The sequence below is a fragment of the Mesoplodon mirus genome (assembly GCF_964341445.2).
Source record: "Mesoplodon mirus genome assembly, chromosome: 5".
Taxonomy (NCBI): domain Eukaryota; kingdom Metazoa; phylum Chordata; class Mammalia; order Artiodactyla; family Ziphiidae; genus Mesoplodon; species Mesoplodon mirus.
In genome coordinates, this window is record NC_138980.1 from 65650278 (window position 1) to 65675832 (window position 25555).

Consider the following 25555-nt stretch of genomic DNA (forward strand, 5'->3'; position numbering starts at 1 on the left):
ACTGACTGCCCTCCAGGAACATGCAGTTGAAATCTTTTGCCAGTTGTGGGAAAGATAAGTCTAGACTTTGAGGGCTTACTGGGTACCACAGGCTTTTCACACAAGGGACAGATGTAGCTATTCATGAGAATAGATGAAATTACTGAGGGAGGAATCAAGCTAGTAGAGCAAAGAACACACTTTTGGAGAATGCCTGTTCTTTTCACTCAGGTTTGGTTTATGTCAGTAGGGAATCCTGGTTAAACATAGGGCTTGGCAGTCAGACCAACCTGGTTTTAATTTTTTTGTCACTTCATTATGTGTCCTTGGGCAAGTCACTTCAATTGTCGATGTCCAAATTTCCTATCTTTAAAATGGTGAGAGTAGTGGAATCTATCACATGGCATTGTGAGGATTCAGTGAGAAAATAGGTGTAGAGTGTTTTTGCATAGAGTCTGGCATAGAACGAGTGTATGGTAAATGGTTAACTGTTATTAAGCTTCAGGCACACTGTAGCAATAACTAGTTTTTCCAGATTAGAAACATGGAAAGTAGTAGACCTGGGATTTAGAACTAGGTAATCTAACTCCAGAGCTAGTCGACTTCAGTCTAGCGCTGGCCCTGGACCAAGCTCTGTTCTTGTACATAGCTTTCAATAAATGGTAGCTATCACTTTATTTTTTCATGTGCTCCATGGGTATTGCACACATAAAAACTATATTATCCTGGAAAGCCCGGCACTAAATTTTCTGCAAAGATAACAGTCTGTCTTATGAGATGTTTGGTTCAGATAATAATATCCTGGTCTGGAGTTTGAGAGGGTCCAGGCTTTACAGCCACGTGGGCACTGCGTGGGAGCAGGGAGGCCTGCGCCGCTCCAACCGCCAGGGGGCGCTGTCCGGGAGAGTTGCACCGCCCACTCACCATCACCCCCCCCAACGTGGGTCCGAATGGTTAGGCCCGCCAGGCAGGTAGTGCGCTTCCGCGGCTTTCCTCCACCCCCCCTCCCTTCCCCCGTTGGTAGGGGCTGCGTGTCCGGGCGGAAGTGGGGCAGGCGGGCGGGAGCGAGGCGTCGCGGTTGTATATTCATGAGGCGCGCGCAGCCCGGCATGCTAATGAGGCGGGGCGCGGCGGCTGGCTGAGGAGCTGCTGGGCGGCGGCGGCGGCGGGCTTGGAGCTGCCGGGCGGGAGCGGCGTAGTCTCGGGGTCACTAGCAGCGCGAACCTGGACATGGAGCCGCCCGGCGGGGGCCCGGGGCCCGGCCGCGGGACCCGGGACAAGAAGAAGGGCCGGAGCCCGGACGAGCTGCCTTCGGCGGGCGGCGACGGCGGCAAATCCAAGAAATTTGTGAGTGTCCCTCCCACCCGGTTCCCTCAGCCTGGCCCCGTAACCGCCCTCCGGACCCCGGAGACCTCCGCAGCCGGCCCCAGGGGTGTACGCCCGTCTCTAGGGAGCCGACCCCCCGCCTCCCTTCCTCGTTTTGCTCGGTCCTGGGCTCCGAAGCCCAACCTCCGACTGCTCCGGGACCTCCCGGAGCCCCGGAGTCCCAACCGGCTCTTGCCCCGGCAACCTCAGGGCTTCCTCATCCCCCAGCCCGCGCGCTCTGCTCTTAGCCCCCGTAGCCCTGGCCGGTCGCGGCCCCATCTGTTCCCTCGCAGCCCCACTTCCTTTCTTCTTTCTCCGTTACCCGAACACGCCTTCTCTATCTCGATCCTGTGTGCTTTTCGGGGTCCATTTTCTCTTGTTACCCTTCCCCCTGTTTTTGGTATCCTCCTATTTGCTTCTCCAAAGGTCACTTCCTTCCCCAAGATTGATCTCTTTCACCTGCTAACTTTCCTCCCGCCCAGTCTCCTCTCTGGGCCCTCAGCCCAGTGTCACCTGATAATCCTTCCCCTCAGGAATGTTACCTGACTTGGGCCCTGCCTTCCCTCCTCCCTTGGACGTTTGTCCTTGCGACTGCAGGAATGGGTACCTGCCCAGTTACTCTGGTCATTGGGCATGACGGTAGTTGGCTTCCCAGTATTTCCTTATCCAGAGAACCTGTCTCTTTGCCCTGTTGCTTATCACTTATCAAGGGGTTCGAACTTCTCTCATGAATATGCCCTTCTTAGGACGGTGATCACCCTCCCCCATGGGGAGGAAGTTAGACTAAAAGGCCAAGAAGTTTGTGAGTACCTAAGGGAATTGCCTTTTGTACGTTTCCCATGATAACTATCTCTTCAGCTCTTCTGCCACATCCTGTGCCCCAAGGCTACTGACAACCCTTTTCCAACCTGTAGAAGAGTCTGACTTTCATCAGGTGCCAATTCCAATCTGAAAGAATATTGATATTCGTGTAACACTGTGGTATCTCATTACCTTTGCACACACTGCATCTTCTTTTTTACTCCTCTCTCCAGGGAGTTGTTTGCTTTTTACTGTAGAAGCTTTGAAAGATAGGGGGCGCTGTCCAAGAGAGGGAGTTTTGGATCTTAATAACCATTTGCTAGTTGTAACTGTAATGTAGTCTTCTCACCCAGGTAATTAATTACTCTGCCACCCCAGTATCTCTTTCTACTAACCAAAAGGTTTCTAACTTTTTCCTCTTTCTTTCTCCTTTCTCTTATCCTCACCCCTTAGCATTCTGACCCAACTCCACAAGTCTGGGAAGAAAACTGAGAAAATAATGAAAAAGGAGGATAATGTTGCTTTGGGACCTAGAGGGTTGGAATATGGAGAGTACTAAACAGAATTAAAATAGTGACTCATCTCTTCCTACCTATTTCTAGCAAGACAGGTGCTTCTGGATGTCCTTTCCTGTGACTGTAGGCTGTCAGTCACTGCCTGTGTTTTTATCTGGTGAACATCTTTTTTCCCCCAGAAATGTAGGTTTAATAGTAGTGACAGTTTTCCCCCTATGGTGACCAAAGCAACATTCCCCTATGTTTCTTTAGGATAAGCATGAACTTCTAGTTAGGGAGCTTTCCTTCTAAGCCTTAAGTTTTAAGGCCCATATTTTTTCTATTTATGTATCATTTTGTTTTGCTTTTGTTTCCATGGTTACCCTTTGACCTTCCTCACCCAAATTCCAGCTGTTTTTGCTGATCTATAGTGACCTCTGTGACTTGTAAATGTTTTTCAGGTTCTAAATGGAATTTTACATGTGCTTTTGTTTTATCTAACACTTAAGTGTTTCACAGATTTGTAAATTCTACTAAGTGTGTGGGGCTGAAAGGTGAGATACCTGAGGAAATTTAACTTGTTTTCACCTGTTTTGGGGAATGTCCGTGGAGTCCTGTGTATGCTGAGTGGATTTGGCTCACAGTTGTTAGTATTTGCTTTAGAGAGGGTGCAGCTGAACCAAGTTCTCTTTTTCTTTCTGAGGTGTTGGTCTTAACTCTTAATCTGCTGAATTTTTAAAAAATATGTAGCACACAGGTAGTGAGGAGAATTGCATTCCTGGCTAGGGAATTGGAAAGTTTCCAGGAAAGTAGAGCTGCTTAACCCCTTTATTGCCAGCTATACCATACCTCAAGGCTTCAGGATATTCTTTCTCATTGCTCTTTATATAAGAACTCTGTGGAAATGAGAGCCTAGGAGGAGCATTGCAATCCACTTCTCTTTGTGTCTGTGTATGTATATGGGGGTGGGTAGAGCCGGCGAGATTGCTGGTTTGCTTTTGTTACCCATGGCGTAGTTTTCTTGAACTACAGGCTAAAAGTGAACTCAAAGCTGTTTCGCCTACTCCACCTTTTCTACAGTGTGTGTCCTCGGGAGCTCCATTAAGAATGCATTTTATAAAACTACACTGGTTTGGACCTAGTGTGCCTGAAGGTATTTGTTTGCATCTGAGGGGTTACTAATCCCTTTAGCTGCTACATACCTTTCCAAGCCGATGCAGGTTCTAATTACAGATCAACTGATGAAAACACAGAGCTCACAAATTGCCTAAGATCTGCTCTTTACCCTCAGAGGCATCTTGTGTGGAAAGGACACAAGGAGTCTAAGTTTAAATAGTGGTACGGCTCATCTTTTTAAAACATGTGGTGGTTCGAGATGCTAATGTGTGTGGTGAAGCCAGGCTGTCTGGTGTTCCATTCCCCTTGGTTCTTCTTGAGTCTGTCGTCTCCTGGACCATGAGCTTATCCCCTTGTCCAGCATTATACCAGTTCCTTTTGGAAGCCCTTAAGATGAAGGGAAATAAAAATGCTAAATGAACAGAGTGTTTTCTGCCTTTTCAGCAGTAATGAATGTGGGTGTCAGAGAGACTGATTTCTGAAATATGCGTAAGGGGAGTAAGTATAACCAGGATGTTAGGAAGCTGCAGAGTATTCCTGCATTTTACAGACTCCATGTCTTCTCATACAATCGAGAACTGATCCATTTTAAGAAAGACTATCGCATCTTGATTCAACTAGGAGCCTAACTTTGTAAAACATGAATTTTAGTGTGGGATTAGAAATAATAGAAGATACTTAATTTTTAAAATCTTGTTTAGTTTTGGATGCCTATGTAAAATTATTGCTATGTTGCAGTTTCATGCCCTTCTAAAAGCAAAGTGAGGGACTTCCCTGGTGGCGCAGTGGTTAAGAATCCGCCTCCTAATGCAGGGGACACAGGTTTGAGCCCTGGTCTGGGAAGATCCCACATGCCATGGAGCAACTAAGCCCGTGTGCTACTGAGCCTGCACTCTAGAGCCTGTGAGCCACAACTACTGAGCCCGTGTGCCTAGAGCCTGTGAAGCCACCACAATGAGAAGCCCTCGCACCACAATGAAGAGTAGCTCCCGCTTGCTGCAACTAGAGAAAGCCCATGCGCTGCAACTAGAGAAAGCCCGTGCGCAGCAACGAACACCCAACACAGCCAAAAATAAAAAATTATTAAAAAAAAATAAAAGCAAAGTGAGAGTGAAAGTATATTTAGTTGTAGACCCTTGTTCATCCAAAATGAGAGCAAAGATGAAGGATGCCAGGCAGAATTTTAAACAAATATTAGGAAAGGTAGAGATTATGAAAGAAGTGGAGTTGTTCATGCAGATACCTGCTTCTTTAATTTTGATCCAAAAGGTCGCTGAAAACCAAGGAGTATGCATAGAACTTTATACAAGTCATTTGTGTTTTTTGAAGTTGATAAACACAGGGATTACCTAGTTTGGAAAGGGGGAGGGGAGCCTACAGGAATGTTATTGAGAGTTTGAGATGACAGAATGATACCTTAAAAATTTGCCCTCTGCCTGCCTGGTCTTTAAAGAGACAGCACAAGGATCCACTGGATAATGTTACATTTACTTGTCTCAAAGGAAATCCTCCCTCACAGGAGGTGAAACTGAGGGAATGCCTCAATTAAAATCTCTGCCTTGAGAGAGTTGTTAAATGTTGGGATATTTTTATAAAAAGAGTTGAAATTTTTATGACCTGTAAATTGTTTATTTAAAAAGCGAAGAAAATAGTAATAAGTGAGAAGTGATTTAACTTTGTTGATGGACATATGGGTCAGAGTAGACTAATTTTATTTCCTGTGTGATAAAATCACCTTTTGTTATCCCCTGGGATGTTCAGTGTAATTTATAAATGGATTGCCACGTTATTCTTGGAGAGTGTTATATTTTCAGTGAAATGTAATAGAGGCTTAAAAGATAAGGTTATACCACATATGAATTAGAAGAACAGCTTAAAATCATGTTTTTTTAACAAGAAATATTAGGTATTATAGAGAAACAAAGAGTTTGTATATGCAGGTGGTGTTTTCTCTCATTTTATGTCTCAGCTGAAATCATGACTACAAAAAGCATCCCCATATTGAAACAAATCTTAAGTGTTTTTTTTTTTTAATTATTATGTTGAGCCTTCTATTCTCAATCACTTTTGTCTGAAAGCAGTAGGAAAAAATTCACCTCTTGCTAACCAGCAAAGCAGCATTGGGTGTTTGCCCCTAGTTTGGGTTAGATGAGACAATGCCAACCCTCTCCCTGTGCCTAGCTGTCTTATCATTCCCTCCCTCTTTGTTTTTACTATTGCCCTGCTGCTATAAGGACTGGTTCTAGTCCCTTGGATAAGCCAGGCCTTTGGGGAATCAGGAGCAGTAAAAGATGCTTATACTAAAATTTCTTAAAACCTTGAAGCTAAAATTGAAAAGTAAAGAATATTTTAATCACTATGAACATATCTTACCTTATTTTCCACCTGTCTTTTTTTTTTTTTAACAAACACAGTTTTTCTAATCAAAGAACCTTTTTTAAGAAAGTAAGAGAATAACTGTAGGAAAAGGGAAATTGAGACCAGTATTTTAAGGAATTTTACCACTGATTACAGGATAACTCTGGGTGAATCATTGTTCTTTCAACTTTGAGATTCTTACTTCCATTCATTAGTAAAGCTTGCTGTGAATGGGAGTCTTAAAATTTTAGAGTTCGAAGGGACTTTAAATGTCATCAAGCCCAAACACCCGCTCAGTGCAGCATCCCTTCTTACAGTTGTAGGTTGGAAATTGGATAAATAAATGGAGGAAGCAAAAGCATAAAATTTTGGATTCTACATTTCCTTTAGTAAATTTCAGGATCTTGGAGGAAAGAGATTATATAAAAGGAACAGATACGCTAGAAGCTATGAAACTGAAAGGGAAAAGATTGAAGAAATTGACTCTGTTGCTTGGCTCTGTGACAATTAGAGAGTGTCAATTGGTCCTTTAAATATTTGCTTAAATTTCTTCCCTCCAAGAAGGGGGATGAAACAGATAAGGGGACACAAAAGAGAAAATCATAAAGAACTTAATTAAGAGAAACACAGCATTCCTATGTGGAAGCATTGTTATATGGAAGATGGGAAATTCCATCCTTGATTGTGGTTATAAGTGGTCTTTAGGCAGTAGCTACTTTGTCATTTTGTTAGGTAGCAGATACAGGTAGCGTTTATGGTGTCCTAGATTATTTTTCTGGATTTCTGATTCTGTGACTTATTCCCTGTTTTAGGAATAGTACTGTTTGAAAGCAATAGGATTTGCATTTTCTTTGAAGACTTAGCATACTTCAAGGATCCAACAGAGGTTGCTTTATAAACCATCTTTGATCCTAAAGGTCACAGAAAACCAAGGTAGTGGGCTTATATCTCAGATATAGCTGCTTTTTTTTTTTTTTTAAATGTTAGAACTTGAGGATCAAGTAGAAAGATAACACACACTTGCTTTTTTTTTTTCACCTAGAGTAGTTCATACTTTATTCAGGGGTCTTCACCTGTTTGTTTTGCCACAGATCCTTTGGACATCCTTTTTTTTAAAACAGCTTTATTGGTGTATAATTAACATAAAATAAACTGCATATATTTAGTGCACAATTTGTGAACCCATTGCCACAGGCAAGATAACGAATATATCCATCACCCTCAACAGGTTTTTCCTGCTCCACTGTATTCTCTCCGTCTCATTTCTCCTTGTGCCCCAATCCCCAGGTAACTAACCACTGATTTGCTTTCTATAACTATAGGTTCGTTTGTATTTTCTAGAAGTTTATATAAATGGACTTACTCACAATATGAACCCTTTCTTTTGGCTTCTTTCAGCATAATGTATGTTAGCTATATTAATAGATCATTCTTTTTTATTGCTGAGTAATATTACATTGTTATGGGCTTACTATAATTTATTTACTTGTTGATGGGCATTTGGATTGTTTCCAGTTTTGGTTCTTTTTTGTTTTGCTGTGAACATTCATGTACAAGTTTTTGTCTGGACATATGCCTTCATCTCTCTTTTGTAAATACCTAGGAGTGGAATGACTAGGCTATATGGTAGGGCTATGTTTAACTTTTAAAGAAGTTGCCAAACTGCTTCCAAAGTGGTTATACCATTTTACGTTCTCACAAGCAATATATGGGTTCTGGTTCCTTGTCAGCTCTTGGTATGATCAGTCTTAAATTTTAGCCATTCTAGTGGGTGTGTAGTGAGTGGACAAAGAATGTCGCTTGCCATTTCAGTAAACAAAGGGTGTTCTGGCCATAAAGTCATCAGCCACTGTAGGAGTCCCTGTTGGTGCACCCTGAGGGGAATTCAGGAAGGAGAAAAACAGGTTGCCAGCCACCAAGCCATCGGTCACTGTAGCTGTCCAGACTATGCACCCTGAGGGGAATTCAGAATGGAGAAAAACAGGATACTGGCCTTAGGTAGTTAAGATGCATATCAAAGGAATGATTTCAGTAAGCCCAGACTCTTTTTTTTTTTTTTTTTTTGCATTACGGGCCTCTCGCTGCAGAGCACAGGACGTGCAGGCTCAGCCGCTCTGAGGCATGTGGGATCTTCCCGGACCGGGGCACGAACCCGTGTCCCCTGCATCGGCAGGCAGACTCTCAACCACTGCGCCACCAGGGAAGCCCAAGCCCAGACTCTTACATCTTCCCATATACGGAAAAGCACTAAAAATCATTAACTTGAGATGTCTGTTTTTTTGTGAGTAGCAGTAATCTTTTGATGTTCAACTTCATGGGTTTTTTTTTCCAGCAAGAATTCCTGTATATCCCGGCTCCTCTCTTAAATCTTTGGAGTAGTCCCTCAGAGCTATCTGAGAGGCTGCCATCCCGTGCTTTAGCCCTCAGTAAGGCCTCTGAATAAAACATAATTTTCAACTTTTAGGTTGTGCATTTTTTTTTCATTCTACAAACGGTATCTCAGTGTGGCTTTAATTTGCATTTCCTTAATGATGTTGAGCATTTTTTCATGTGTTTATTTGCTGTATATCTTCCTTGAAGTGTCTGTTCAAAAATTTTGCCCACTTAAAATTTTTTTATTACAGTCTAAATACAAGTCCTTTGTTGGATATATGTTTTACAGATGTTTTCTTCCTCCTGTGACTTGCCTTTTCATTTTCTTAACAGTATATTTTGAAGAACAAAAATGTTTAATTTTGATGAAGTCCATCCAATTAATTGTTTTTGCTTTTTGTATCATATTTCAAAAATCTTTGCTAAAATCACAGTCACTAAGATTTTTCTCCTAAAAGTTTTATCGATTTAGCTCTTAAATTCTCCTCTTATCACTGTGGAAATGTCAGTTATATTCCACATGTTCTCTTTGGGGTGTAAATTTTCACCTGTAGACAAGACAGACCATTTCTGATACTCTTGGGATTGGGGACCTTTGAGATTCTATTTATAGTGAAAGCATTTTCATCTCTTATGTGGTGTTAGAAACCTTTTGTTTACCTGTACTCAGTGTGCTACAGGTTGTATAATGCCGGTCTTCCTATCTATAGATATTAACGAATGCTCAGCATCTTTATAGATAGGAAGATTACTTCATTGCAGACTGGAAAGACAGGAAGTAATAATAATAATAACAGTAGCAGTAATAATAGCACTTGTTTGTTGCATACTTGCTATAGCCCTAGTGCTATTGTTATTCCTGCTTTCTAGGTAATTAAACTAAAACTCAGTGAGATCAGCAACATGCTTTAGGTCACAGAACTGGAATTCAAACCTAGGTCTGGCTGATTTAAACACACACACACAGCCATCTTCTTATTCACTGCATTGTATTGACAGTTTACAAATGTCCAGTTTTTGCACTTGTTGTATCAAAGGGTATTCACTGTTAGGAATTTCATAGAAAATTTTGATGGTATATCTTTAGAGCCCTTTGACTACTGCAGTCTATAAAACTGGACTCTTTTTCAGTTCAGTTAGTGGGGAAAGAAGTGTTGGGTCTAGATGAACAAAGTGCAGTGGCTAAGTGCCTAACTGCGTTTTGCATTTAATAATTTAGACTTTGAGACCATTGCAGGAATCTTAATTAAACCTTTCTTAGGCATGTAAACGTAGCTGTTATAGTGCATGCAAAATCAGCCTTTTTCCTGGCTCATATGTTATGAAGAAGTTGTCTAAATTATTATTATTTTTTAATGCAGCCTTATCTCCTTTGCAAATAGAACAGCTCTAGCAGCATCACCTGGCAGGAATTTTAGTTGTTTAAATTGCTGCGAGCAGCAAGTAGTGGTGACGTATAGGAAGGAGGAAGCTGTTGCCAGACCAGCTCCATAGTTATCTTTTCTATATTTTAGAATTGGCCCTGAAACAAATAAGGATTGCAAATGGTTACTAACTCTAGGGTCTCTCCTGAGTCTGGGGACTGCTGAAGTTTATTCTTTAGACCTGGCAGTTATTTGCTTGTGGTTAATAATTAAGGCATTGCCACAGAGGTCCAGGTACCTGGAACTAGGATATTCTGTATGATTGGTGGCAAAGAGTAGAGAATAGAGTTTCTCTTGTTTGTGTGAATCTACCCTAGATCCAAAAGGCTGAAGATCAAGAACCGTGTGGTTGACCTATCAGGTTCAGTCCATGCTTTTTAAAGAGATTGTAATCTCAGCTGTGTCTGTAGAAGAATAGGTAGGAAAAGCTTAAAGGCCATGAGCATAGACTTCAAAAGCTGTAGAAATTCAGAGAATTTAAGGAATTATGTGGAAAGATTACTGAGCTGAGAGTCAGAAGACCTGTTTCAGAATCAGAATGCTGGAGGTGAAAAGGATGCTAAAAGTTATTTAATTCAAATCCGTTATTTTATAGATGAAGGAATGTGGGCCTAGAGAAGTGATCTGTCCAAGTTTACGACTAGACCTAGGACTAGAACCCCCATCTCTCACTCTTACTGAAATATTCTTTCCATATATTGCTACTTAGTTTGACCTTGCTACTAATTAACTGTGTGAACTCTGGGCAAGTCACTCTTCTTTTCTTGGTCTTTCCTTGTAAAATGAGAGAGTTGGCATGAATGATTTCAAAGGTCTATACTAATGTCCCAAATTCTACATAAATGATCTAGAATGCAATTGTGGGCAATGCTAGTTAGCTTCATAGAAGATGAAGGCCCTGGAACATGAAGGAACATGATAGGCCCTGGAAGTAAATCCAGGGATTGATAGAGGAGAGGGGTAAGGGGTTTCGTGGGATGGGGAACAATGTGAACAGAGGCTCAGAGGTTTGAATGTATGGCTGTAGTAAAAAGAAATGGCCCGGTTATAGCAGTCAAGAGGATCAGTGGGAGATGAATCATTTAAGAAAGCCACTTCATAGAGATTATTTTATCCCTGGGGAAGGCTTTTAGGTTCTCTTTCTGTAGAAGCCCACGGAAAGCAGAATGGAAAAATTTGCATTTTGTAACATGTCATGATGCATGTTGATGCAGTTTTTGGCCTTGTGAATATGTGGTGGTGAAGAACATGAATAGATTAGTGTTAAGGTTCCAGCAAATCACTTCTGCTATCTAGATGGAGTTTAGGTAGTTAAGTTTGTTTGATTTCCATTCCTTATCCATTGTAATAATCCATCTTCTCAGACTTTCACGGATCATTCTAGATTTTAAAAGATGTGACTGTCTTCATCTGAATCTCAGCACTGTGTAGTCAAATTGTGGGCTCAGAGACTTCCCTGGTGGTCCAGTGGTTAAGACTTCACACTTCCAAGGCAAGGAGTGCAGGTTCAATCCCTGGTCGGGGAACTAGGATCCCACATGCCATGCGGTGCGGCCAAAGAAAAAAAAAATTGTGGGCTCAGGTGGGAAATTGGGGGAATAATCTGAGCCTGTCTCTGGGACCTGTCATTTTCTTCTAAACATACTTTAGCACTGCAGTATTGGTTTTGATTGCATGCTTATTTGAAGTGTTCTTTAGTCTTTCATGAATGCACTATATATATATATATATATATATATATATATATATATATATATATATGTATATGTATATAGTGTGTGTGTGTGTATATATATATATATGTATATATAAAGAGACAAAGAGAGAGAGACAGAATGATATCAAGATCGCTTGAGGAGGGTGGGTCTTATCTCCCATCTAGCTTGTAAGGTATCTAAGAGTGGAGGTGTTTAACTCACATTAGCAATAACCTGTTATGTATTTTAGTTTTGCTGTGAGTCTTGTGACTCTTGGGATTACTTTCAAGTCTCTCCATTTCTGTGGTCTAATGTAGGAGATTGACAGTTTTGAAAACGTTAGTCCTCTCACCAAGGTAACTGTGAGGCAAAGAGAACCACTGATATGACTATACCAGACCAGAAGAACTCTGTTGAGAAAATATTTTTATTTTTCTCTAGAGATAGTGTCTTAGGTTTTGTCTTGTATCAATATTTAATGAAGGAACATGTCTGTCGGATTTAAAATCTGCATTATTTTACATAGCACAGGGCTGCCAACTTTTATCGTTATAAATGAGAGCAGTATTTGACCCACTGCTCTAGGGATTGATAACATACATTTAAAGTGAATAATTGCTAAGTTCCTATATTATTTGAATCAGTACCACAGTCTTTCATGGCTACAGAGAGGTTTACACAGAATATTAAATAAAGGAGACCAAGACGAGTCTTCAGGTCCTCAGGATATGTCTGGATCTCCACAAAAAATGCTGCTGGCAGTAGGATTGCCTTAGTTATTTCTCAAAGTCACATATTTCTGTCCATAGCTATGGAGTTCCTTTGATTCCTTCATTTGGCTGTAGAAGCAAAGTAGTTTTAAGGACTCTTCTAAAATTATTTCATCATGCTTTCATGGGCCTAAAGAGACATTTTTAGTTTTGTTAGTTGTTGTGAAAGATGTGTGTCAGGCTCCCCAGGCATAGAGGTTTCTAGTGATTTCTTGATTCTGGTATTTGAAAAAGATGGGAGTTGGCCTTAGTTGGCAGCTCTTTGCATCCGCCAGGGCTTGTTCGTTACTTACTTCTAGGCCCATGGGTGACGTCTGTTTCCTGTGATTGAAACCACAAGAAGAAGTGGTGAGAAGTCTCTGTAGGATATGCCCTATCAAGCAAGCAGCAGGCATTGGGCTGCCCTCAAAAGAGCAGTAGTAACTAAGCACTGTCTTTAAGGGTCCCTGAAGAGACCCTAGAAATGATCTGACTCAGCCTCCTCATCTTAACATGAGAAAGAAGGCCACTGAGGCCTAGAGGTATTAAGTTGCTCAAGGTCATGTAATTAGGTAAGCTAGCTTTTAGACTCCACTAACTGTTCATTATTCTCTCACATTGCATTGTCATCCCTAAATTTTGTAACTGTGCCCTGCCAGGGTGTTGCCTTAAGTAAAGTACTACTGGAAAAGAGTAAGTGCTGGTGGGCATTTTGAATATGAAAATTGGATGATATTTTGCTTTTCGATGCTGTGCTAATTTTTATACTCTTTTAAAATAATTTTTTATACTCTTTTTGAAAAGACATATACATACATTTTCAAAATAGCAAAATCTAAGAACCCCCAATTTTTATTTTTTATTTTTATTTCACTTAGTATTTGAATATTCTAGTCATCTCTATGCACAGATATTTTTACAACATTGCAATTACAGTTGCTACACATTTTCTGCTTTTAAAACAATGTGTCATAAACATTTTTCAGCTTTCTAATCTTTGAAAATTGGTACTTTTGTTTGAAATGGAAATTTTGTTCTATTTTGCTTTGGCCGCACCGCACGGCTTGTGGGATCTTAGTGCCCCGACCAGGGATCGAACCCCAGCTGTCAGTGAAAGCATGGAATCCTAACCACTGGACCACCAGGTAATTCCCTGGAAATGTATTTGTATTATAAAAGTGATACACGTTTTTCTAAGAAAATGTAGATGTGTATAAAAGTAGAGTAAAACAATATTCTAACTCGTTTTCCAGAAATTTTAGTTACTTTTCAGTAGTTAGAACCAAAGAGAAAAATACATGGTACATGGAAGTCTCTTTGGAGCCTAAGTACTTTGGCATGAAATTCTTTAATGTGTTTGCATTAGAACATAGTTCCACACAAGTACGGTTGCTAGAAGTATCGGAAGTTTCTTGTTTTAACTCTTGCTTATATTTCTGGTTATAGAGGAGTAATGAGATTTCACCTCATGCTGTCTCCCACCGCCCTTCCCCAAATTTTCTCAAAATAAAATCTTAATTCTAGATTTGTAAAAGGCCAGTAAATGTTTACTGTGGTTTCATAAGGTCAAGTCTGGCTTTTTGAGTAGTATAATTTTTGGATCAGTTAAGCTATTATCAGTAGGTCGTGATTACTTCTTGTATTCAGGAATGATGTGAGGGTAGAAGTGTAACCATCATTTAGAAATGAAGGGTTTGAGAATGGGATTTAAAACAAGGTGGCCTCATGCTTGGTGCCTGTATGTAGAAGCAATATCAGCTGCAGGAACTTCCTGTCTGTCAGGCCTTTGGGTGTGTCATTCATGTGCTCACCCTTGAGAAAGAGTAGATGTCCTGCTACTCACATCACAACAAGGGAGGAGAAGACAGTTGCTACGGAGATTGGGAAACAGCATTCCTGAGTCATTGACTGTTTCCAAATGAATGAACAACACCCCTTTTTTCTTAGCTTCTCTAAGCTAAGGCAGTGAAGAGAGAGGCCTAATAAGAAAGTAAAGAACAAGTATCAGTATTTGGAGCTTGAGAAGTATGTCAAAACTTTGGAAAAGTAGGTTAATGTTATTTATTGTTTTCTATATATGTATTTGAAAGTTTTATTAGAACCTTTGGATGTTTGAAAGGGAGGAAGCTTTGCTTACTCTGCCCTCTCACCAGATGACAGAATGTGTGTGCGCCTCCTTCCAGACAGCAAAGGAGAGGGGCGTGTCTGCCACACCATGTGGTACTTGATAGGAAACTAGGACTTCTAGAATCTGAGCACTTTCTCTAGTGGCAGCTTGTTTTCCCGGCCCTTGAGTGCTTTGTAGTGCAGGGGGCTGGCAGTTTGTTTGCATGGACATAGAGGAAGAATGCAATGTTCCCAGCCTGGTTTCCACCTGTTCTGCTGAGCTGGAATAGTGAAACCTGAGTGGACTGTCCTTCTTCCTCTAGGCTATCAGCTATCTAGGATGCAGGCTCTGCCAGTCCCAGGCTTCAGGATGAGCTAAGCTGGAGGCAAAAAGTTGCCTTCTCCTTTTCCCCAAGAGACTTGCCTTCTTGGATTATTAGAGAACTGTTCGAATATACTGGACCTGTCTCTCAGAGGATTGAATTCTAATATTAAGATAGTTTTTTCCCCTCATTTTAACTATAGTCGGGAAATGTGGTTTATTGGAAAGCAGACTCTAAACAGTTTTAGACAGTCGTGAGGGAAATTGAGTTTGTTGCTTTGAATTTATAAGCAAATTGCTTCAAGTTTATAATTATTGAAACAGGAAATGGAGTACAGTTACCTAATAATGTTCTTTACATGGCCTTTAAAAAAAAATATATATATATATATATATATAATTTTGGCTGCGTTGGGTCTTAGTTGCAGCACACGGATCTTTCGTTGCAGCAGGCGGGCTTCTCTCTAGTTGTGGCACACGGGCTCCAGAGCATGTGGGCTCTGTAGTTGCAGCACACGGGCTCTGTAGTTGTGGCGTATGGGCTTAGTTGCCCCACAGCATGTGGGATCTTAGTTCCCCAGCCAGGGATCGAACCCACTTCCCCTGCTTTGGAAGGCAGATTCTTAACCACTGGACCACCAGGGAAGTCCCCTATATGGCATTTCTAACTTGTGCTTCACATGGGCCACTGCCTGGACTCTTTCTGGACTCCCTGGGTTGTATCAGGATAAAGATACTGATTCTGGATGGCAGGGGTAGATTGAAAGACGTCTTTTAATTAGGAATAAAAGATCTTAGGGGGCTTCCCTGGTGGCGCAGTGGTTGAGAGTCCGCCTGCCGATGCAGGGGACACGGGTTCGTGCCCCGGTCCGGGAAGATCCCACATGCCGCGGAGCGGCTGGGCCTGTGAGCCATGGCCGCTGAGCCTGCACGTCCGGAGCCTGTGCTCTGCAGCGGGAGAGGCCACAACAGTGAGAGGCCCACGTACCGAAAAAAAAAAAAAAAGATCTTGGACTCTCCTCTACTGTGTTTCCTGTGTTGTCTCTTGTGTGAGTTGTCACAAATTTAACTCTCCAATACTGAGTTTAGCTGTGGGGCTGCTGAGGCAGTGTGGAACTAAGTGGATGAGCTGCTAGAGTCTTACTTGTTCCTTTAGCACTTTTTCCTTAGCAGTCATGGAGAACATGAGTGTGCCGTCTCATTTCTGGGGGTTGCTAGATAATCTTCAGTTTTCTTTCCCTTAAGCGCATTTAACTTTATAATGGTAAATTAGCTTTAGAGTTCATATTTTTCAATTTCTAGTCATTTGGTGCTCTTGTTTTAGAATTCCTTTCCTCTGATATACCTTTTTTCTTTGATTTTCTTTTTTGAAGTGGGTACTCCAGTTCTACACAACTCCTGTTGAGGCTATTGGCACTAATAAGTAGTGATGTCAGAATCTAGTTTGTTTCTCTGTAAATGGTATATGAGGTATTGACTCATTCCATGCCATCCTTGGGCCATTATTTTAAAATGGAAGGGAAAGTTTCCTACATTTGAAGGTATCCATTATTTCCTTCTCTCTAGTTCTAATTGACTTCTCTATAAGGAGTGGGAATTGAAGGGAGTTTCACTGGTTCCATCATCATATATTATTTACCTTTTACAAAACACTTTGCAAAACAAAGTGCTTTACGTCTATTTTATTTATTCTTCACACAAGCCCTGTGAGACAACATAGTCCTAAAGATAGGAAGGCTGAAACTGTGGTGGATAAAAAGAAGAGCTTGGGACTTCCCTGGTGGTGCAGTGGTTAAGAATCCTCTTGCCAATGCAGGGGACACGGGTTCGATCCCTGGTCCGGGAAGATCCCACATGCCTCAGGGCAACTTAGCCTGTGCGCCACAACTACTGAGCCTGTGCTCTAGAGCCCATGAGAAGCAACTACTGAGCCCACACCCCTAGAGCCTGTGCTCTGCAAGAAGAGAAGCCACTGCAGTGAGAAGCCTGCACACTGCAACAAAGAGTAGCCCCCATGTGCAGCAACGAAGACCCAGCACACACACACTCCCAAAAAAAAGCTTACCCTGCCTTTACTGTCCTTTAGTGGAAATGTAGCAAATCTTGTGGCAAAGCTGGAATAGGGCTTGTTGGTAACTGAATTCACATCCATGTTATGACCCTCTGTTGCCTCACTATCCTAAGAAACTGAATGTCAGTCCTGTGCTAGAATAAAAAAATGAATCAGAGGGCTTCCCTGGTGGCGCAGTGGTAGAGAGTCTGCCTGCCGATGCAGGGGACACGGGTTCGTGCCCCGGTCCGGGAGGATCCCACATGCCGCGGAGCGGCTGGGCCCGTGAGCCATGGCCGCTGAGCCTGTGCGTCCGGAGCCTGTGCTCCGCAACGGGAGAGGCCACAACAGTGAGAGGCCTGCGTACCGGAAAAAAAAAAAAAAAAAAAAAAAAATGAATCAGAGCCAGACCCTGCTCTTTGTTCTTTTTGATTCTGAATGACAGATACCTTACCTGTTCCTTCCTGGGTAGGTATATTAGGACTTGAAAGGAAACTGTTGTTGGCTGCAGTGAGACTTATTTCCCATTTTACCCATAGGTAGCCTATGTCTTTACTGAAGGCTTATTGCTTTTCACAGGTGGTGGAAGACTCCCTAGGTGACATGTGTGCCATAATTGGATATTTTCCCCAAGGACAACTAACAAATATGTCATGTGGGCTGAAGCACCACTCAGGGTCCCCTGGCCTCATTCATAGGGAAAGACATTATTCTTGAAGGTTTGGTCTGAGCTGTTTATAACAATCGTACTGTACTGTCATAAACCTTAACTTGAAACTTTTCTTTAGCTTGTTCAATTTGCATAAAGTAATGAATAAATGAATATACTGTGCTTAGGATGATGTTCTTAAACCTAGAGTGATGATAATTTTTAAAATATTTATTAAATATTGGACATGTCCAATGAACAAAGCATGGGTTCTTGTCCCCAAGCAACTTACAATCTGGTTCACAGAAACAGCTACAATAACGGTCTGAAGAAGGATCTGATATAAAATATTTAGAGCCTGGCTTGGCTGAGTCCTTTAGATCTTTTTGTGAAATGATTGGCTATGGCTAAGTATACAATTTACAGGTGAGGAATAACTTTTTCCTTATGCCATGTTGTAGGAGTACCGTGTCAACTAGTACACGTGTATATTTTACGAGAAGTTTTTCTGTAGTAATAAGAGCACAATTGCTTTTATAGAATGCTCTCTCACTCCATTTTATGATCTTAGTGGTCCCAAGAAGTGTGTGTCTGGTTTTGTTTTGTTTTTGAATAAATAGGGGAACTGAAGCATGAAGAATTAACGTGATTTGCTCAGAATCATACTTGCAGTTGTTTAGCATGCCATAAATAAAAATTAGGACTCAAAGTTCTAGATAAATTTTGTCAGTTTGCTTAATGTATTAGTTGCCTACTTTTACTGACAAACTCAATAGCTTAAAATAAAACCCACTTATTAGCTCACAGTTCCATTGGTCAGAAGTCCAGCAAGGATAGTTTGGCTGGGTTCTCAGAGTATCACAGGGCTGAAATCAAGGTGTCAGCTGGGCCTTTTCTCATCTGTAGGTGCTGGAGGAAAACCTTCCAAGCACATTCAAGTTGGAAGAATTCAGCCTCTCGCAGTTGTAGCACTGAGGTCCCTGTTTCTTTGCTGGCTCTCAGCTCCTAGATGCTGCCTGTAATCCCTGCCATTTGGCTTCTTTTATGCTCAAGCCAGAAATGGCATGTTGGATCCTTGTGTTTCTGACCTCTTACCCTAGGTTTAAAGGGCTTGGGTGATTGGGTCAGACCCACATGGATAATTTCCCCTTCTTAAAAGTCAGTTGTGCTAAATAATATAACCTAATCACAAGAGTGATATCCTATAATATTTATAGTCCTGGTGATTGTACAGCATATGTACGTCAGGTTGGGAATCTTGGAGGACGTCCTAGAATTCTACCTACCACACTAAATATTTCCCTCACGCTGAATTAACTCATGAGCAAGTGTGGATGTCAGAAGAGGGAGAGGTGGGAATTGAGTATATTGAGGCTGTGAATTGCATTGTGATTATAGGTGTTATGAGAAAAACCTGGGCCTTCTAGAATCATCACAGAGCAGGGGCCAAATGGCATTCACCTGTGGTGTTCTCCCTTAGCCAAGAGCTCAGATATAGTTGTCCCCTATAAGTTAGCCTGAACAAAATCTTTAGAAAGTACCGAAATATGGGCTTGCTCTAATAGGTTTATATTACCCGTATGCTAGCCACATGGTTCATGAGGTAAAAGTCCATGATTAACTGTTCCTGTGAAGCACATTGGTAGGAATTAGAAACACTTTTTGCTATGTAAAGTACTCTGTGATCAGAGTAATGGTTAATCATATTCTCTTATTAGATCTCTCCTAACCTCTCTTCTGCTAAGAACACTACCTAATTACCTTTTGTTAGGCTACATGAGTATCCTGTTCCAAGAGACTGACCGTAGTTGTCTGAGAATTCTATGCCCTTTTTGTGACTAGATGGAAAAGTTAAATATTCAGGGAATTCGGTAGAAGTGAATCAGTGCCTTGGATGAATTTTCTTATATCCTTGAATTTATAATAAGACCAATTCTGTTACTAGGCAAACAGAGGGAACCTCTGTCCAAAAAGACTGCCAAGTTTAGTCCGACTGGCCCACTTTTAAAAAGCTGAAGTGCTAATAGATGCAGCCACCACCACCACAACAAATCCAGCTATGGAAAAGGAGTTTTAGATTTCATTTGCATTTATTATGATAATACTTGATCAGAGTATGTTTCAGACTCATTCGGTCATAAATTTATTTTAATTAGCTTGGCCTCATAGGGTATACCTTGGGATCTTGACTTTAATTTTTGGTTTCTTAGAGAAACCAAACTGTAAAGTCTCTAGGAAGTTTCTTATTTCCTGTAGATGGTAACCAAAAGATTTATCTTACCACATATTACATTAGGATGTGGTGACTGAATCAGAGCTTTGGATTACACTCTGGAAGGAGAGCGAAGGGACAGCTTTTCATTTTTATGTTGATTGATGGTCTTAATGCAGAGCAGTGCCCAGCCAAGTATTTTTATTCTGATGCTATTACTTTTGATGCAGTGTACCTTTGAGCAATTTGTGTTCATTTAAGTAAGATTTGATAATACTGAGAATCTTTTAGAGGAAATGAATCTTATTTTAATAAATGCAGTTTTGTTAAGCTCTTTTCCTGTACCAGCTAATGACCTTCAGAAATTTATTTACCCACCTAATTCTTTGAATAAAAAATTCCTATAGAATAAATGTTTTTCTGCCCCTTTAAAAAATATTTTGTGCTCTATCTATAATTGTTTGCATATAACTGAAAGATTATTATAAAAATTGAGTAAGAAGCAAAAATCTAGACTATGTGTAAATGACGATATTGCCACCCTGAGAAGGAGGCTCCCAAGTGTTGGAGTCGTAGTCTGACTTTAGATTCTCTGTGTGTTTACAAGGGCTCCTTCTGAGGGTATCTGTGGGTTAAGCCATGAGGAATGTAGGGAATCACCACAAAGATCCTGGAATCTTTGTCCTAGGGATTTCTGTTACCTCTTTCATGTGTTAGATCTCCTGTTTCCTGTATTTCAGGTCTTTAACTTTTTTGGTTTGCTCCCTCATTTTGGTGGAGCGTATCCTACAATTGCTTCCTAAGGTGCACGGGGATAAATTTTTTGAAAGCTTCAGTGTCTGAAAATATCTATTTTGAACTCACATTTGATGAGTAATTTGGTTGGGTATAGAATTCTAAGTTAGAAGGTTTTTTTTTTTTTCAGATTTTAAAAAGGCCTTTTTTCATTGTTTAGTGGTTTTTTTTTTTTTTTTTTTTTTTTAGTGACTCAAAACAACGTAAATTTATTACCTTACAAGTCTGACATTGGTCTCAATTGAGTAAAGTAAAAGTGTTGGCAGGATCGACAGATGAATGGATAAAGCTGTGGCACATACATACAACGGAATATCACCCAGCCACAAAAAGAAACAAAACCGAGTTACTTGCAGTGAGGTGGATTGACCCAGAAACCGCCACACAGAGTGAAGCAAGTCAGAAAGAGAAAAACAAACACCGCATGCTAACACATATATATGGAATCCAAGAAAAAGAAAAAATGGTTATGAAGAACCTAGGGGGCAGGGCAGGAACAAAGACGCAGCCATAGAGTGGACTTGTGGACACAGGGATGGGGAAGGGCAATCTGGGACAAAGCGAGAGAGTGGCATGGACATATACACACCACCAAACGTAAAATAGATAGCTAGTGGGAAGCAGCCGCAAAGCACAGGGAGATCAGCTCTGTGCCTTGTGTCCACCTAGAGGGGTGGGATAGGGAAGGGAGGGTGGTAGGGAGACGCAAGAGGGAGGAGACACGAGGACACATGCATACGCATAGCTGATTCACCCTGCCATGAAGCAGAAACCAACACACCATTGCAAAGCAACCACACTCCAACAAAGATGGTTGAAAAAGAAAAAAGAAGTGTTGGCAGAGCTACGTTCTTTTCTGGAGGCTTTTAGGGGTGTTTCTGTTCCCTGGACTTTATCCGCTTCCAGCGGTCACTTGTAGTCCTTGACTCAGAGTCCCCTTTCTCCACCTACAAAACCCAAAATGTTGCATCGCTCTGATTCTGCTTCTATTAGGACATCTCTCTCTTTCTCTTTCTCCATTGTTTAGCTTTTTGTATGTAGTTTAAAAAATCCAAATCTTCTCTGATTCCTTTGTATATGACCATGTATATGTATTTTCCTCCCTTCTTCCCCGCTCCCGCTTGCCCCAGCCGCACTGCATGGCATGCGGGATCTTAGTTCCATGACCAGGGATTGAACTTGCTCCCCCAGCAGTGAAATTGTGGAGTCTTAACCACTGGACTGCCAGGGAAGTCCCCCTTCTTTCAAACTGTAGGATTTTCTTTGTTTTCCCAGTGTTTTGGAATTTCACCATGATATGCTTTTGTGTGGTGATCTGTTTCTGTCTTTTGTGATGGGAACTTATCCTTCAGTACTGGAAAATTTTTTAAAAAATTGACCTGTAGTTGATTTACAATGTTGTTAGTTTCTGCTATACCCCAAAGTGATTCAGATATACATGTGTATACATTCTTTTTTATATTCTTTTCCTTTATGGTTTATCACAGGATTTTTTTTTTTTTTTTTTTTTTTGGCTGTGTCGGGTCTTCGTTGCTGCACGCAGGCTTTCTCTAGTTGTGGTGAGCAGGGGCTATTCTTCCTTGCACTGCACAGGCTTCTCATGGTGGTGGCTTCTCTTGTTGCGGAGCATGGGCTCTAGGGGCATGAGCTTCAGTAGTTGTGGCACATGGGCTCAGTAGTTGTGGCTTGCAGGGTCTAGAGCGCAGGCTCAGTAGTTGTGGTGCATAAGCTTAGTTGCTCCACGGCAAGTGGGATCTTCCTGGACCAGGGCTCAAACCTGTGTCCTCTGCATTGGCAGGAGGATTCCTAACCACTGCACCACCAGGGAAGCCCTGTGCCATATTTTAGATGCCACATATAAGTGATATCATATGGTATTTGTCTTTCTCTTTCTGACTTACTTTGCTTAGTATGATAATCTCTCAGTACATCCACGTTGCTGCAAATGGCATTATTTCATTCTTTCTTATGGCTGCGTAGTATTCCATTGTATATATAAACCGCATCTTCTTTATCCGCTCATCTGTTGATGGACATTTAGGTTGTTTCCATGTCTTGGCTATTGTGAATAGTGCTGCTATGAACATAGGGTTGCATGTATCTTTTTAAATTATAGTTTTTTTCTGGGTATATGCCCAGGAGTGGGATTGCCGGATCATATGGCAACTCTATTTTTAGTCTTTTGAGGAACCTCCATACTGTTTTCCAGAGTGGCTTCACCAGCTTACATTCAGTACTGGGAAATATTCTTGAATTATTTCTTTGATAGCTTCCTCCTCTGTTCTCCTGTTATTTGGATATTGGACCTCCCAAACTGATCTAATTTTCTTATCTGTACTCTCTTATTTTTCCATCTCTGTCTTTTTGCTCTAATTTTGGGAGATATCCTCAAATTCTTATCTTCCAGCCCTTCTATTGAGTTTTCTCTTGAGTTTCTGTTCTCATGTGTTCAGTTTCTCAGGGTTCTTTTTCCTCTGAATGTTTCTTTTTAAAATGGCATTATAGGGCCTCCCTGGTGGCGCAGTGGTTGAGAGTCCGCCTGCTGATGCAGGGGATACGGGTTCGTGCCCCGGTCTGGGAGGATCCCATATGCCGCGGAGCGGCTGGGCCCGTGAGCCATGGCCGCTGGGCCTGCGCATCCGGAGCCTGTGCTCCGCAACGGGAGAGGCCACAACAGTGAGAGGCCCGCATACCGCAAAAAGAAAAAAAAAATAAATAAATAAAATAAAATGGCATTATAGGGACTTCCCTGGCAGTCCAGTGGTTAAGACTCTGCACTTCCACTGCAGGGGGTGTGGGTTTGATCCCTGGTCAGGGGACTAAGATTCAGCATGCTGCACAGCATGGCCAAAACTTTAAAAAAAACAATTATAAAAAATGGCATTATGTTCTCCCTTGTGGATATTAATTTTTTTTCCCTAATCTTTCTTTTTCTTGCATAGTCTCTGTATAATGAATTGCTTTTTCCCCCTCTCTTATTAGGATTTTTCCTCATTTGTTTGGTAATCCTTGGTTGTCTGTTAATGTTTAAAAATGAGGCGCTAAAAAACTCATTGGAAACTCTGGATGCATGGGTAGGGTTTGTTAGCTGTGCAGTTTATTGTAGGCTAGCCCTGTCCAATAGAAATATAATGTGAGTCACATATGTAATTTTAGATTTTCTAGTAGCCACAGAAAAAGACAGAAAGAAAAAAGTGAAAAGAAATATGTGAAATTAACTTTAATAATAAAATTTTTAATCCAGTATATCTAAAACATTATTTTAACATGTAATAGATATAACAATTATTAATGTGATGTTTTACCTTCTGTTTTGTATATGAAGTTATTGAACTCTAGTTTTTATTTTACATTTATAGCACATCTCAATTTGGATGCTAAATTTTCCTGAAGATACTTGATGTGTATTTAGATTTGAAAAAATTTACAAGTGAAAGGTAGATTCACATACCTAGCGTGTTCCAAACATATTGATACTTAAGTTTAACAATAACAATAAAATATTAGCTTTTAATTTTAAATTTTGATAAAATTAAATAAAACGAAAAATTCCTTTTTCAGTTGCACTAGGCACATTAGAAGTGCTTAATAGTTACCTGTGTCTGGTAGCTACCATATTGGATGGCACGGTTTATCTGCTTGGACTATGTCAGTAGCTTAATGTTGTTTTTCAATTCCCCAGAGAAGGCTCTTCCAACCTTCTGCCTCAAGGGTAAGGGTTTTGGGGTGCTGGGGTCCTGAGAAACTAGAAGGGGGAAGGTGCTGGGTGTCTCAGCTTATAGTATGCATAGATTAACTTACTCTTCTTTTTGGTATAGGATCTCTGCCCACAACTGTGCCTGGCATCCCCTGATCCAGAGATCTGTGTTTTATCCTCTTCTAAGAATAAATTTCCAGACTTCTGCTGGAGTAAGGGAGGGTAGTCTCCCGATGGCATGGGGGGAGGGGTGTTGGGGGGTAACAGAGGATCTACCTGTCCAACTGCTTCTTGAACAGCTTTCAAACCAATCTTATTTTTGGGCCTCCCCCTCCCTCCAACTGCCCATTTCTATAGGTACCTGGTGCTGCTAATTCCTGAGCCTGTTGAGGATCCTTAAGTACAATTTGGATTGGTCATTAGCTTTTCCTACGGCAAGTTTAGGACTCAGTTTTCTTAGGTCTGTTGGGTCTTAGTCCCAGCTTCAAAAATTGATTGCAATTACGCTTTTCTTGTTCTTCCCAACCTTGTAGGCTCCTTCCCTCTATCATTTTTTTCTTCCTAAAAATTCCTTTTCTGTAGATGTAGAAGGGTTTCAAAAAGCGGGGAAATTTGATTCAGTCTACCGTCTTTTATCTGGAAGTTCCTATTAATCTGTATTCATGAGCAGATTTTGATATGCTAAAAAATTTCATTAGGTATTTATGCTTCCTTCAGTATCTATATTTGTAGTTAAAGGTTTTAGTATAGTTTTAGCGGAAGACTGAGTAGGAGGGACAGGACGATGAAGTATTTAGTGAAGATAAGTAAGGGTTTATAGTTTGGGGGCAGAAAATAATTGATAGCAAACAAGGAGAAAGGTGAGTGTAGAAGCATTTAGAAAGAAGTAGGTGGGATCATTAGAGACTATATTAAAAAGCTTGAACCTCTGGGGCATAAGGCATAAATATAGCTCCAGTAGCATTTATCTTCAAGGTCTCCACTATTTTTAGTCCTTCTTACTTTTCATGAGATAGGAACCTCTTGTTGCATATCTCAGAGAATCCACAAAACAGTTAATGATACAGTTAAAAAAAAAAACTTAACAAAGCTGTTTGTAAACTGTATGTTCAAGATCTGCAAGGAAAGCACACATAGTATTAAATAAGTAAATTAATACACCCTCAGTATACTGTAGCAGCAGGTTCCATTTCAGTAATGGAATTGAGCTTGCTGTTTGGGTGTTCTGTTGGGTTCTGAAACAGAATTTTGCCTGTAGTACTGTGATTCACTTTGCTGGTAGATGCTGCCCTCTGTTGGAGTTGTTGAGGAAATGCATGGATCATTTTTACTGTCCTTACTCAAATTGAGCAGTAAAGCATGGATAAT

At 41.0% G+C, this 25555-nt stretch overlaps 1 protein-coding gene across 1 annotated transcript in view; it reads left to right on the top strand.

The window, feature by feature from the left end:
* The first annotated feature begins 1093 nt into the window (after positions 1 to 1093).
* DIAPH1 (diaphanous related formin 1) overlaps positions 1094 to 25555 on the top strand; it is a 97469-nt gene continuing 73007 nt past the window's right edge. Inside the window, exon 1 of the mRNA XM_082622313.1 lies at positions 1094 to 1326. Within this exon, the coding sequence (XP_082478439.1) occupies positions 1210 to 1326 (117 nt within the window). The 5' untranslated portion in view covers positions 1094 to 1209. The remainder of the gene's footprint in view (positions 1327 to 25555) is intronic.